Source organism: Ambystoma mexicanum, chromosome 1q (genome assembly GCF_040938575.1).
Source record: "Ambystoma mexicanum isolate Mex_15411 chromosome 1q, UKY_AmexF1_1, whole genome shotgun sequence".
Classification (NCBI taxonomy): Eukaryota; Metazoa; Chordata; class Amphibia; order Caudata; family Ambystomatidae; genus Ambystoma; species Ambystoma mexicanum.
The window spans coordinates 932,159,387-932,175,656 of NC_090922.1; the positions used below are offsets into that span (position 1 = coordinate 932,159,387).

The 16,270-nt window shown below is 46.4% G+C and overlaps 1 protein-coding gene across 2 annotated transcripts in view; it reads right to left on the reverse strand.

Moving 5' to 3' along the window:
* TRMT13 (tRNA methyltransferase 13 homolog) overlaps window positions 1–16,270 on the reverse strand; it is an 876,862-nt gene that overhangs the window by 396,900 nt on the left and 463,692 nt on the right. For both annotated transcript variants that reach the window (XM_069641589.1, XM_069641588.1), the window contains one exon: window positions 1,849–2,016. In XM_069641589.1, the coding sequence (XP_069497690.1) occupies window positions 1,849–2,016 (168 nt within the window). The remainder of the gene's footprint in view (window positions 1–1,848; window positions 2,017–16,270) is intronic.

Here is a 16,270-nt window from a genome sequence, read left to right on the forward strand (position 1 = left end):
AACATTGCTCACTTCTTTGGTGAGTTCCATAATAATGCCAGAGTATGTTTGGACTTCATCTTTCAAAGAAACAAAGACGTTCACCAAAGAGTTGAGCACAAAGCTCAGGGCTGATAATGTTGAGTTATTAGTATTCAAAGAGTCTAAGGCAGGGCTCGTCCCAGGAGATTGTATTCTACATGATTGAATTGCCTTGGGACTGGGTCTTTGCGGCACATAGTGACAGTTGGGTTGGAAGTAATGAGACGTAGTTGCTGTGGAAGAGGAAGGGAGAGCATTGTGAGGTTCATTAAAATCATCTGAATGGGATCTCTCTTGGTTGAAAATAGTAGGTGTATGTCCTTCAGATGAAAGGTCAAAGCATCTTTGTGGCATACTGGAGTCAGCGTCAGGAAGCAGGTTTAGCTGAATAGGACTCATGTCCATGACACATTTGTGGCTTCACTTGTAGTGTCAATTATTGGTTTTCTTTTCTGTACCAATTGATTGATATGACGTTTCATGGAGGAAGTGAAAGTAGTATAATCCAGAGATATTAGAAGCATATGCTTCACAATATGAGTAGTTTGAGGCATGTGCGAAGGAGCCACTGATATCCCCTGATCTAATGATGATGGCATAATTGTAGGGGGTTCCTGCTCCTCAGTACGTAAGTGCACCATATCTTCCAAAACGGGAGAGGAGCGGACTGTGGGAATTGCACTACTCATATGCCTAATGAGAGAATCGTCCATTTCAGGAGCTTGCAAATCATCTCGTTGGATTGTACTTCGCAAATTGTACATGAGGAAAGAGACACTTCACTGTGACGCCATATATTAAACTTTGAAACTTGTATCTACCAGCGAAGTTCAACGGCACTGAGAATGGCCCACAGTCAGTGTTGCTGAAATGGACTCAGGTTATGATAGGAATAGAAAATAAATAAATAATGTCAGAACTGTGAGTCACGCTAGTAATCTGAGCAGAAAAAGACAAGTTTCTTTGACAAAAGCAAAAACTCAGAAAATCAAGGCTAGGATAACAGTGAGGTTCAAAGGCATAAAACACAGCCCGCAGTCACCTCACTGTGTTGAAGGAGGACGAAAAAAAGAAAACATGCATTCGCGCTATGAAATGATAAAGATTTCTTGAATAGAATGCGGAGGCTCCGAGGTTCAAAGGTTTAATTAGCCCACAGTTACCTCGAAGACTAGATTATCTCAATTATAAATCACGCAAGTGCTGCGTTATGTTCTCCGTGGTAGAAACTGTCGAGGTTCAAAGACTAATTAATACCACAGTTGCCTCGACTGTTCTGTTCACCAAAAATAGTCGTATGACAAGTATTTAACTGTGAAGGCAACTGGCAATGATTATATACTGCCAGAGAAATCAAGTCATTTTTTCGTTCATGTTTACTTGGCAGATTTGTAAACGTTATGAATGTCGGATTCACTATATTAGCAGTGCGGGGAGACAAGACAGGTTAGTTCCTATGGTTCTTCGTTGAGTGTCTTGTGTTGGTCCAACCTCCGCCGCCTAACGCAGCCAACACTTCCCTATGTTTCGCGTAGGGGGTTGGATGAAGTACTTTTTACTTTCTCCGTGGTCTGCCTTCTTAAAGGTGTACATTTGCAAAATGAAAGACAGCATCCACGGGGTATCGCAGCACAGCACACAGCAAAACACTTCCAACACTTCACCAAAAAAAGACATTAAAAAAAGACATTTTGTAAGAACAAAAATAACCTTTCTTAAGAAACAGTGGATAACCGATATCCTTGTAACTTTATATTTGAGTGTTGTGAATACAAAAATCTGCACAGAACCAGAGAATTAACTGTACCTTACAATATTGATATGTACCTTGAATCGTGTGGTTGCTCTTTCCACTAGGAGGAAACATTTGTTTGCTTCGCCTTCCAATGCTATATCCACCCAGTGGGATAGCTTTCCCCGTCCAGCACCAAATTCCACATAGCATTTTCCTGGTCCAAGTAAACCCAACCGATCCATGTTACCTAAAATTGAAGCCTACCAACATTCAAATATTATTGACAAGGCAAATATGGCATGCTGATGTCTTTTGAAAAAATAAGCAAACATTTGTACACGTTTAAACTAGAATTGCTATGGGTTGGCTGTAACATTTATTTTTGAAAAACTCCACATCCAAAGACTATTGCTACAATCTTTTTTGGTATCAAGAACGTTTCAGATGTTTACATTTGCAGTCATTCAACCACATCTAACCGATAGAGCTCAAATCTGTGCAGGGGCTAGGCAGAATACAATTAAACTAAAACCATGCAAAATAGGCCAATGTGAAACGAATAAGCAAAAATAACATTTTTGATAATTGCACCTGCAAATGTGAAGAAATAATGTTCTTAGAGTGTGAATAAAGACACACATTTTTTTATTACAAAACCGGATGCAATTGACTCTGGTGAAACACTAAACATTTGAAATAATATACTTTTTAACTGTGGAATAGTAAATGTGATATATTTGCTTCAAACCACTAGTGTCAAAGCTGAGGCAGATATCAAAAGTGCTTTACAGAACGGGATGGGGCACATTATCCCATGCTGTGTGCGATGAAGTCTCCTGTATGTCACTTGGGGTGCTGGCTCTGGTGTCCAAACAGGCCAGGTATCACCACCTAAGTTACGATATCGGGTTCGGAGGCAGCACAGGAATAATCCCATGGTCAAACCTACCATGTCTGGATCGGCAGAAAGGGACTCAGCAAATGCCTCCACAAAATGGTAATGTTCCCTCAAGGGACACTAAAGAGAAAGCCCTGGGTGTGCAGCCTGAGACCCATTCAATAGATTTCGAAGATCCAAGTTAGGCCAACAGTTCCAGAGAAGCACCACCTCCAGCCCCCCGTCCGCCTACTGTCGGAGGGGAGCCGAGAGGCAGTTTTAATATTTGGGAATAGTTGCAGAGAGGAGTGTGGCTGCGAGTGTGCAGTCTTTGGCAGTCACTCTACTCTTTCTACAGTTCCAGTGGGAGGTGTCCTAACTCCCTCCACCCTACAAAACCTTCACTCTCCCACGGAGCGGGCTGCGGAGTGTGGCTGCGAGTGTGCAGTCTTTGGCAGTCACTCTACTCTTTCTACAGTTCCAGTGGGAGGTGTCCTGACTCCCTCCACCCTACAAAACCTTCACTCTCCCGCAGAGCGGGCTGCGAGTGTGCAGTCTTTGGCAGTCTGTGCATGGCTGCCATGGCACCTACGCTGGAAATCGCGCCTATTATGGACGCCGAGCATGACTTTATGGAACCTGAGGAGGGCTGCTTGCTTAGAAGTGCGTGCCCACATATTGCTGTAAAAACTAATCAAAACCGCTGCGTGCAAAACCTGCACCCGTCTGGCCCGACTCAAAGACAACTCAAGATTCCAACAGTCCAATCCCGCCTCAGGCGGGTGGAAAACAACAAACATCCCGCCAGTAAAAGCACAAAAAGCACTGCCATAATGAGGCGAAGAAGTTCAGCAGAAATGGAGGAAGACCGTCCCGAGGTACCTGTCGCTCCGCTGCCGGCGCCGGTGTCACCTCGTCTCCCGCCCGCGTTCTTGCAGCCGCCGATTCCACCCTCACAGCTCCGGGACCCGGTGGCCTCCGGAGGGAGGACCGAGGCCCGTGAGCGGGGGAGGGGAGGCCGCGAGGGAGCCGACAGAGGCTCGGCAGCCGCAGGCGGATTCGAGCGCGGAGCGGCCAGGGGAGAGCGTGGCCACGCCCCCCCTCACGGAGGTCTCAACCCCGCTGCAACTGCAGGACAAACTGGTCCAAGGGCGCTCCCCGCATGAGAGGGGGGCCTCAGCAACTAAGGACCCAGTTGAAGCACCAATAATTAACGGGCATAACCCCTGGATGCAAATTGAGGCTCAAGTCCACACCAACTTGCTCAATACAGCTCTCCCCCTCCTAGACAACATACCCCCCAGGTCTCCAGCGGACTGCAGGGGTCTTGATCAACAAGCTAAAGAACTATCTGTCCCCAGTTTGGTAAAGCCCTTAGAGGCCTCCTCAGCCCCCCCTGTAGGAGCACCAAACTTAAAAAAACGCCGCAGGAAGGAGTTGAAGTCCCCGGACACCAGAAAAACCAGAGCCCCCAGAAGGAAAGGGCCTCCAAAACCGAAAAACACAAAAGAATTCTTACTAGTCTACAGACCTCTAAAAGCAAAATAAGTGGCCAAAGAGCCAATAAACCATGGAAACAAGAATCAATAAAGCCTTCGGTTTCAAGCCTAGTAACAGACTTTGTTCACGCTTTTGCCCCAGACCCACGAAACAGGCAAGAGGATCTCACTGACTAGGAAATCTTGGAGGCGGTAAAAACATGCCAACCTCCGGATAAAGCAAGAAAAATGTCCCCGGCGAGAGAGCAGCGCCCCACGTCACAGGACGCCGCTAAGGCGCAAAAAGCTCCTTCTCCATCACGGTCTCCACGGGTGACAACCTCAAAGCCCAACCCTCCTGCTCCCCAACCTGGACCCCTACCTCCGGCCATCTCTGAAAAGGGCCCAGATTACCCACTAACACCCTATTTCAATAGTGAGTCAGCCAAGGCGGCTTCCCTGGGAAACACTGCCCCCGCCCAACCAAAAACCAAGCAAATCTCTATCCAAAGTTCACCTCACTCAAACACGCAGACAAACAACGAGGTCCGTGTCATTCCAGATCTGGCCGGGACACAGAACCCCCCGGCATCAGCAACCCGAGTCCAAAGGGCGGTCGTGATCACCAAGGGACAGAAGCCCGGAAACCCAATTCAAGATTCACGCCCCCCTCCAATAGATAAAAGAAAGCTAGCTTGTCCCCTGCAGGATGGTGTGCTCCCTGACCATCACCACAAATTGCTGCCCCCCGATCGGGACAGTCGTGCCACTTTAGACTTACCATCTACGCCTGTAGTCAGAAGGCTTTTAAACGAGAGCCATATATTAACTCCTGCTCCCAAACAGCGCTCTCAACCACCGGGCTCTCCAATGGAACCTCCATCGGAAATAAGCGGGACTTCCTATCAATAATGTCAGCAGTCACCATTGCCTTGAACCCGTTCATTAAACTCTACGAAGGCATTCATGAAAACCTGAAAGACCACACCTCGATCCAAGCATCAATGTACTCAAAATTAACTTTTTTAGAAGGCTACATCACTGCCTTAGATGGTCAACTAAAGTCCCTCAAGTCCGACGTGGAAAAAGGACTTAAAGACTCCGTGCCCATTCTTTCAACAAACCTAACGGAGGCTGTAGCAGGTGCTCCAAACTCGCCCGTGCAACTTCAACCTCCAGCACCCAGCCCGGTTACCCAACTGTCAGCGGGATCCGGCAATTGCAGGCCAGTAAATCAAGAGGTCATTGACATTAACGGACGACCCGCTGCAATTTCCTCCAACTCCAAAAACAATCCTGAGGGTAGAAGACAGCACATACCCTCTGTTCTCAACAGCGAGACTAGAAAAGCCCAAATCAAGATGCGAGATCCAAATCCAAAAAGAAAAACAAGTCAAGCCACGGGCTCCATGCTCAAACAATAGGGCACGGAAAGCAGGAAATTCGGTCCAAAGCTCGGACCCCCCCAGTTAACCAAAAGGGAAACAATGTTTCTCCTCGAACAACAGAAGACTTTTTGGCAGAAGAGGATTTGATGAACATTTCTCAACACATCGATGACTCCCAAGCCCCACTGCCAGCCAAGGGAGGGCAAAAAGCCCAGGAATTCCGTTTTTCGGTCTCGCCTGGGGAATCCGGCCGTCAGGTCGAGCCGGAAATCATTGAAGATCCGATTGAAGAAGATACAGGCTACAAATTCACCACCCTGGAAGATTGTAGAAAAAATCTCCATCAGCGGCTAAGACGGACGTCCCTCTGCCCTCCCAGCTTCCGAATGGTGCTGTTTGCATCTTCGAGGCCCCACGACACGCCAGGCCATAAAAGGCTGTCCTCCCGCACCCAGTCCGCCCATCAGAAGTGCGGTGAGCGGGAGTCTGATCGCTTCTTAAAGAAGAGGGAGAAAAACCACAGGGGCAAAGTCGAACGACAAAAGGGGGATCGCACTCGAATCTCCACTATACGTCGAGAACAGAGCAATATCGTAAGGAAAAACAACATCCGAGTGAGTCCCCCATCAAGCTGGAACAACACATAGATTATGAAGATGATATAATTCTGAACAGAAGAGGTATCCTCACACTATTCAGCTTCATTCCAGCTTTACGTGGAATAAAATCCTCAGACTTAAAGATAGTGGACCCATACCACTCGAACGACAGAGCTAAAGCCTATATTTACGCCGACTCTAAGAGTGCCAAAAAGGAAATCGCCCGAGCAAAGGAGGAATTGGCCTCTCTAGGTGATATTGTGCATAACCAAAGTCAAAAACTCCATCTCCAGAAGCCAGGTTACTCGGAGAGAGAATCGAGTCGCCAGGTCAAAAATCCAGACAACGAGAATGGGTGTGAAAGCAGAAGAACCACTGGTATCCACCGAACAGCCGATAAACACAACTCGAAGCTCCCAGAAACTTCTACCACCACTTCACAGAAGAAACTTATGTCACTCAAGCTGACAAAAACCTTTGAATGTCAGGCAGCCAACTCTTCCAAGATCAACACCGAAAATGCTGAATCGGCCTCTGCCCTGCGCTCTGAGCAGAGAAATAGGGAAAGCCCTCGAGCGACAAAAGAGAGCTCTGGCTCCATTTCAAAACTAAGAGAAAAACTACAGGGGCTCTGGGCTTGGCTTCCCAAGGTGCTGACACAAACGAAAAAATAGCAATCCGCAGGTTGGCCCAAAGGGTCAACAGACCGTCTGACTGTCGACCACAACTCTTCCTCCCTTCATCTCTGCTCATGGAGTACTCGTGGACATCTCCACCTGACAACGATGGGCGACGCAAACTTAACTTCATTCGATATCATCTGCCTACAAGAGACTTGGCTGCGGCAAACACCGGCAATGGATTGTTACGACATCATCTTGGCACCCGCCAACAAAGGTCTATTGGGTTGTCCGACATCGGGCCTCCTCATGGCCTGCCAGCAGGGAATTGGACTGAAGTTCAAGGCCACACTTCAAGCAAATCTCTCAATCCTGGCAGTGTTACTTGACTGGGTAGAAAAACCGCATTCCAGAACTTCGCAATTAGCAATTGTTAACACCTACAGGAATCCAGCAGCCATAAACCAACAGACTTATCTATCCATGATGGAGAACCTGGTAGACTAAATCCAAGCCACACACCAGGTTCCTTCAATTATAATTTGTGGGGACTTGAACGCCCAATGCCTTGACAGGCTTGCAAAGCCGGATGCAATCTCAATTACGACGCCTGCCACTAAAAAAGGGTGCCTTTGGTCCTCCCTAATGTCTTCAAGAAAATTGGAGAACCTGGACTCATCCTTCCCAAATGACCATCGCCTTCCTACTTGGGAACAAGGTTCCCTCCACGCCACCATCGACTACATCTTCGCCTCTCGACACCTTCTGGGAAAGGTGAAAGACTTTGAAGTCCGTAAGACAACAACCAGCGACCACAACCAGCTTACCATGACCTTGGACAATCATTTTAAACAGCCTCCACCGTACGTCATAGGGGTTGAATCAAATCTTCGGGGAAACCGCTTGAACTTGACAGCGCAAGCAGTCACAACTCTGCTGGCAAAATATGCGTACGATGGGAGCACCGAGGGAAATTAAATCTTGGATTATGTTCCCTTGTTACTCCAATACAGGGCGAAATCAAAACAGTCAGTCTCTACATTTATCGCGCCCAGACACACTTTTGATGCTACATTGGTAGCAAAAAGATGTGAACTCCGCAGGCTGAAAAGGTGGCTCGGAAATCTTCCGCAAAACAAAGAACAACTAAAGACGGCAATATCAATTTATAAAAACTGGGTGAAACACCATCAACACCAACTCTATCAGCAGGACGCGGAAACTATGCTAAAGGCCATATGCGGAAATGAAGTGAAAGAGTTTTGCTCCCTGTTAAAATCTTCGGTACCCTCATACAACAACTCGACCATTAACACCATGGCTGAGCAAAAATGGATAAACCATTTTACTTCCCTTTTTCAAGCCCCTGCAGCCAATGTTTCATTCGGAAAGAAATCGTTCAGTTTCAGCCAATCTGCATCGAACGATCAAGCAGAAATCAGAGACCACATCAAAAAGCTGAAGACCTCTAGAGCAGCGGGCCCAGACGGAATCTCAAACATAGATTTGAAATCAAACCAAGTGGAATGGGCCTCGCTGATTGCGTCAATCTTCAGGAAATGTTTGGATCAAAAATCCCTGCCGCCTTCATGGACAAAAGCCATCATCGTCCCGATTTACAAGAAGGGCGACATCACAGATCCATTAAACTATCGCCCCATAGCCCTCTTGGACTGCATTGGTAAAGTTTTGGGAGCCTGCTTCTGAAAAGATTCCAATCCTGGGCAGAGTCGGCCCCCTGTAATGACAGGTTTCAAATGGGCTTTAAAAGAAACATGGGCACGGCGGCAAACATTTTAACCATCAGCACCCTGAAAAGCAAGGTTTTGGAGGGCAAACTGCAGATCTTTGTCGCTTTCATCGACCTCTCCCAGGCCTTGGACTTAGTCGATAGGCACCGCCTGTGGAAAAAACTAGAGGGGTGGTGCTGCCCTCAGGAGATTATGCAGCCAATCAAAGCTTTATATTCGGAAACCACTCTCAGGGTCCGTCTGTCACAAAGGGGCAACCTCTCAGGCGAAATCCAGACCGGGCGAGGGGTAAAACAAGGATACCCCCTAGCTCCAGCTTTGTTCCTTGCCTACATCGGTGGCTATGGGGTCTCAGAAGATCTGGCGCGCACCTTTCCACCGTCAGTTGCTGCTGTCAAAATAAGCCACCTACTGTATGCTGACGACCTTATTTTACTGGATCAGACCCAGATCGGCCTCCAGAGACAGTTATCCAACCTACTCATCTATACCGCTGAAAACAACTTAAAAATAAACAAAGAGAAAACTAAAATCATGATCCTGGAAGCCGGCCAGAAAAAAAGCACATACAAATACAAATGGTGCTTAGAGAAATACGAGATCGAGAGGGTTACCGAATACAAATACTTGGGTGTTTCGTTGGACAACTCGAAACACAAGTCTTCCATGCAGGCAACCCTTCAAAACAAAATCAAGAAGCTGGCTTCTCAAGGAAAGGCGAACGACATAAAATTTGGAAAATGTTCATGCATCCCAGTGATAGAATTCTACAGGAAAAAAGTCGTCCCTTCTATCACCTACGGTGCTGAAGCCATGCTGTCGATCCCAACCAAAATCTGTCCGAAACTAGAAAGCCTGTTCTGGAAGGCCGTCCTCTCTATCCCAAAATCTACATCCATTGCTGCAATTCGTCGTGGGCTTATTCATTAAAGGCCACAGTAAACATCAATGCCCTCAGGTTATACAGAAAATGTATCATGGAAGACAGCGATAAAATTTATGGATTGCTAAACAAAGAGCTACATTCTGGTAAGGTGAAAATGCTAGCATCTTGGAAAGAAACAAAAAGGGCCTTACTTGCAAACCCGACTAGAGTATACAAGAAACTGAAAGACTTAGACTGGATCCAAACCAAGAGGCAGCAACCAACAACAAACTCCTCCTTCACCTACCCCCATCGTTCTGCAAACTTAACGAGCCAATGAAGTACCTTCAAAAATTTCCCAGCAGGGGGGCAAGACCTCTCTGCTAAGGATAAGGATGAATCTGCTCGAGACAAACGAAATTCGTAACATCAGAGGCCTTTCCGACACAAGCACTTGCCGCTTGTGCGAGTCCGAAACTGAATCAATTCGACACCTGCTTTTGTCATGCCTGAAAACTTCGGCCTTGAGATCGGCCTACCTCAAACACTTAATCGTGGATGAACGAGGGTGGGATGAAGAAAAATGGTGGATGAAACTGATCGGCGGAGACCGAACAACCTGGCTTCTAGCAACTATAAAAATTCTAGAACACACAATGATTATGTTATCAGGTTCAGGGTCCCACCCTGTGTAGTCACTTTGATCTTCAGTTTCTCTACTTCCTTTTTGTAAAGTTCTCTTTTTGAACACACACAAATAAAACAAAAACAAAAAAATAGTTGCAGAGAGGCTTGTAAGCCTTGTGTTCCCCTGAAAGTAAAGGCTTGTTAAGGTCCGCACTTGAACAGGAGAGGCAGAGGGAGGTTGAGGAGAGAGTAGCTCCAAAGTGCTCACCATCACTCGTGCATGTGTCAGTAGAAAAGTCAAGACGGCTGTTTAAGCCTTTACTGGCTAGTCCTGCGGGAGCATGAAGCTGGGAGCATGAAGAACAATACTCATAAACCAATCTTAATACTGCAAATTTAGTAAAACATCTGTTCCCAGTTAAACCGAGAGGTCCCAGAGGGCATGGCTAGGTCACGATTTGAGGAGGAAAGTTTGACAGAAGTGTGTGAGAGACTGGACAAAGGGTGTGTTTGGAGAAGGTTGGATGAAAGTGCGTCCAAGTGAGAGAGCAGGAGGTAAGACAGTTGATTTGAGAGAAGAAGACCACCACCAACTGGAGAGAGGAGGCAGGTGAAAGGAGGAAGACCAGCTGGAGAGAGGGTGAGGGTGAAAGGAGAGCAGAGGTGGAAGACCAGCTGGAGAGAGGAGTAAGGTGAAAGGTAAAGAGAGGAGGAGCAGCAGATCACACTGAGTGAGGAAGAAGGTAAAAGTGGGGGAGGAGAGTAGGAAGACGAATGGAGAAACGAGGTGATTGAAAGGAAAGTAAGGGGGAGAGGAGGCGCAACACCAGAGGGAAAGCAGAGAATCAGAGTAAGCTGATTAAGAGTAGTTAACCTTGAAGGGGCAAACGTGGAACCTGGGAAGGAATTGGTTGGAGCAGGTGACGGTACAAGTATTTGGCAGTGCATCATGTAGGTGCAGATAATACAGGAAAGGACCGAAGAGAGAACTGTTTTGCTTCCCAAAATGTGTAGGCCCCTTAGATTAGTAATACATAGACCACTACACAGAATGGAAGTTCTTAGACACAGGGAGGCAATAACACAAACTTAGACCAATAGCTAGAATATAATTGGCTCTTTACAGGCCCTTTATTCTCAGTTACTAACAAACATACAAAGGAATAAATGTTACGTATCACACAGAGAAATACATTGACAAAAAGATAAGCCAATACATCACTGTTAGCGCAGCTGTAGCGAACACCTTCATCTCGCCTGGCACAACACTGCAAAGCCCCAAAGCAGGTAGGCAGACAGAGCATCTCAGCTAACCGTTCTGGAATAGAGCGTCCTTCTCAGTGAGATTTTCCTTCTACCTGAGTGGATTACCCCACTCTTCTTATTTGGTCAGGTCAGAGTCCACGCATTCCATAGGTTACTGAATGTCCCCGGCCTAAGTGACAGACAGCAAGCATCGGAGGCACCCTTAGAGTGGAAAAATCCAGACAGTGGAAAAACCCATCTCATGCTACTGTGTTCCTGTTCCCAACACCCTCCCTTACCAGTGCCCCTGCTCATCTCAGCCTCTTTGCGTAGCTTGTCCTTGCAAAACTATCCTACGCAATGAACTCATGCACTTCTCACTAGAATACAGCTGGCGCTGCTAAATCATGTTTGCCTTCTAAAAAATGCAACGAAAAATGCAGACTTTCACTGCGGTTGGAAGCAAATGTTCAAAATGGCCGCTTGCCAGCACCATGTTTTAGCTCACTTTTCACTCGAGCACTACAATCTACCTACATTTCAGCTTCCATATCCCAGTGAAACAAAAGACTGTTTCGGAAACTGACAAAACATCATTGCTAAATTAGGAACACAAGAAATACAACAAAAAATAACCAAAATTAAAACATATATAAAAATGCACATAAAAGTGTAACGTAACACGGTAGGAATCCAAGAAAAAAGTTGATCTCACCAGCTCCCGGTTTGATCCTGGGTCACTTGAGAAATCAGGTCTTTCAAACTACTAATATGTTTCTCAATAGATCGGGAATCATCACGTAGGTTAAAACACGTACCGCATTACACCCCAAATTATGTTTAAGTAAATAATCAACGGCAGCTCTGTTGTGCAAAATGGCTTTCATCACAATTCTACCTAAAAGCAATTCTTCCAGAGCTTGAGAGGTTTGATTTAGCCCCTTCACCACTAAACAAGCTAACCTGATCAGGGATTTATAATCCACAGAAGCAAGCCCCCATACACCCACCAAAGAAAATGCAAGAGCTAACACTTCAGCTTTGGATAATAAATGCACACGAGAATCACAATCAGGCGATATACCCACGTGTTCAAAAGATCTAATGCGATGCAAAGCAGGTTGCAAAGGAAACATAGTCAGTCCCAATCGAGTTAAAGCACAAGGACCTCCAGAAATGTTAGCAGGGATGTAAGTGTAGGTAACCTTCCCACAGGAAAGCCACCATCCAGTAGGCAATTTTACATGTTTCAAATGGCTTGCAGCCTTCACGGTAAAATTACATAACATCACATTTTTAAACATCACGACATACACTAGCAGGCCGCAAACACAACTGTTTATCAAAGTCGGTACGGTTCTGTCCATTGGACAAGTCCATTTGTCGACACTTGCCAATGTCTTTAGGTTCACAAGTCATGTTATAGCACGCATCTCCATGTGCAACAGTTAAGTCACAATGTGCATCATATTTCTCCATTTGTGGGTTGTCTCTCGACAAAACTTCCAGTACTCACAGACGGAAAACAATCTCCTCACGTCATAGTCTTCAACAAGCAAATCATTATGCAGGATTCCAAATAAATGTTGCAACACAGTAGCTGGCGTCGGCTCAGCCACAAGACACGTTGAAAGCAGATTTCCAGCATCATGACTGTCAGCCAAGCAAAAGCGTGAAATATTTAATACATGTCGCGCCAAGAAGGCCCACATGTTGTCAGTTTGCTTCATGATGGAAGAACAAACATATTGAAGAAAGAAAGATATGCAGAGGCAGTAGGCAAAGCATCACGCCTAAATCTGCAGCATCTTCTTCCTTATTTCCGAACTCTTGCTGCCGCTTCGGGCGGCCATCCGGCTTCGGACATGGGCAACGTAGTGTAGTCATCGCTGCGGGACACCATTCACGTCGCCGGCATTGGTTGCACAAAGGAGACACTTGCCACTCTTCTTTGCATGTCCCTGAATCCTCCAGAACGGACTCCACACAGCCATACACGCACAATCACCACACACAAAGTCTGCAAAAAAACAAATCTGAAAAAATAGATAATCAGTGTTGTACATCATTCACGTAGCATTTGTCAGCGGGGATGTGGCTCCACTTCCTCTTCCCAGGTTCCATTACTAAGACCTCTTGATCCTCCCCTGCTGCAATTACATCTGCCTGTACCGGTGGGCCGTTAGGTTTCTCGACCCATACTTTTGCCCGGTACCTTTTTGGCTGATGAGCCAAAACATGTGTTGCCACATGTAATTACTCCTTTTCTCACCATTGCAAGTTTCACAGGCACGATAATCAACTGTGCTACCCTATCCCCTTTGTGGATAGGTAGAATTTGGTCTCCACTAATAATCAAAATAACTTTAATCTCCCCTTGGCAATCTGCATCCACAATACCTCCTAGCACCTGAATTCCCGTCAATGCTTATCCAGATCTAGAGGCAATCAATCCCATATGATTCAATGGTATTCCTACTCCAATCCTTGTATCAATAACACAGATCACTCTAGGTTCCAGTATGATCTCTTCATTAGAATGCAAGTCTATTCCGGCTGATTCTGGGGTCGCTCTATAAGGACCTACAGCCCCTGGCAATATCTCCCAGTACAACAAAGTTTCCACTGCCACATTAGGTTTCATTTGTAAAGCTGGCGTTAACATGCACATAAGTGGGATTTCATTGTTTGCCTTAGGTCGGTTATTCAACACTTGCACAGCATCCCAGATGCGATCCCTCCACCCTGTCAAGTTACCATCGCCAGTCTTACGTAGTTGTTCTTTTAACAATCCATTCATTCTCTCAATCAACCCGGAAACCTTGGGATGATACGGGACATGGAATATCCACTCAATGCCCCTTTCCTGACAATATTCCTGAACTAACTTGTGTTAAGCAGAAACCTGTGCAGTTCCCTCTGGGACCACTGCAAAAGATTTAAGACTATAGGTGTTTGGCAGTAAACCCACTTGGTAGCAGTCTGTACCACACAGATTCACTTGGTAGCTGTGGCTGAGCAGTCAGACTTCCCTCAAGAAGAGTTAGGCAGTATACAGAGTATTCACAATAGGTCAAAAGAACACAGTAGAACAAGCAAACACTGACCAGAGCTTGGTGTAAAAGAGATATAAGTATTTATTTAAAACCAAATATAATAAAACATACAGGCACTAATATTAAGCAGTTCAAAAACACGGTCACTAAAAGATATACACTCCCTTCAACGATTAGTTAGACGAGTCTTAAGTAAAGCAACACTTATTTTCAGACAGCGGTGAGCGCTTAACGAAGATGGCACTCTAATCAATCGGTTTAAAAGGGAGAGAAAGGCAGAGCAAAGATAGAAACAGATCCCAACACTTTCAGAAGAACACAGTAGGAGAAGAAGGCAGGTTAAAACCGTAAAGTCAAAGTTAACAAGGCCGGACCCACTGTAAGAGGCTCCGGTCGCAATGTGTCCAAGGTCACACGGTTCAAAGTGCCCAAAAGTCTCGAAATCAGTTCAGAAAGAGTTGGACCAAAAGAAAGGGACCAGTTAGATGGTCAAGGCGGCCAGCCCAGTCCAGAAGGTTAAGGGATTATTATTACCTTGTAGCAATCTTTAGAAAGGGAGGCCTGGCGGACACGGTACCTTAAAGTGGTGAGAATACTCCAGCGGGGGCAGTTGTTCCTGGAAGAGGGTGCTTCGTCCGGGGGAGAGTGGGTCTCGCCGGGGAGGAAGACAGGAGTTCGTGGCACTGCCAGGGAAGAAACCAGCCGCGTAGTTCTCAGTTAAAAGGAGCGGTCCTTTTATTCGCGGTCCAGTGGTAAGTGGCTATCCGGTTGCCGGGGTGCTTGGCACGGGCAATTCGACCACAAGACGTCCTGGGATGCGAGGAAAAGAAGGTAAACTGGTTGTGCCCACCAGTCAGGGGAAGAAGACTCTCCAGCCGGGAGATCTTCTCTGTCGTCGGGAAGTGGTGAGTCGGTTCCGCAGGGCTCCACCGGTGGTGTCGTCGTAGCAGGTCGGCTCAGCTTCTCCCTTGTCGGATTCTCAGGTCCTGTGGCGACTTCTGAAGTTCCAGTCCCAAAAGCCCTGCTTTTATGCAGCACACCCCCATTGACTCAGCCTAGCTGTCAATCAAACATGCTAAGTGGTGAGCCGGTCGGCTCACCACTTGGGCCAATCACACAAGAGTGCGACTTGAGTTACCAAGGTAACTCAGTCCAGGGTGCCTAAACTCCCTCCCACACCCCCTGTGGTACCCAGACAGAGTGGCACCACCTTTGGAGGCTTCTGTGGAGAAGCCCGCCAAAAAGTGGAACAAAGGGCTCGACTTGGGTTGGAGTCACAGAAGAGAACACAAACGCCATTTTAGAATCGAGTTCTGGCAAAAAATACCAACCGGCGAATTAATACTAAATAAATAAACCGGCGGTATGTTCGAGGCTATGAGAATTAAATAATTAAAGTTGATAGCCTCGAACAATGGGAAAATCCCATAGAGATATATTTGCGGTCGAATATAAAAAGTAGTATCCACTGCCACCAGCCAAAACTTGATCAGGGGGGACGGAGACGTGTCCCCTCGACTAACAGACCCCGGGGCAATCGAATTGCCCCGACCAGTACGTCCACAATATGATGGTTTGTACTGGTTTCTGTTCATAATTTGGGACTAGTAAAGCCAATGGTGACTTTACATGCCCTGGGAGACAGTAGTCAGTCCCAGGGTATGGAGTCTATGTTGGGGTGTCACTATGACACCCCTGTGTCACTGCACTGAGGGTGCTGTGTAACACACATAGTAAAAACACATGAGACCCTATGGAGTAAAAGACCCCATAGCCCATAAAACACATTAACAGTCAAAGGAACCCCTCAAATCATGTCCAAGAGTGTGAAGGAAAGAGACTCACTCTTGGCAGGAGAAAAAAACAAACTCCAGAAGTCCAGTAAAGCTGCTGGGGGACTCACTAGGTTAGGAAATTCAGCCTAAACAGAGAATTCTCCCTAACAACTTGCCTTTAAAGGGTGATCCATTGTCACTTTAAATTTGTAGAGGTAATCCATAGTAAAATG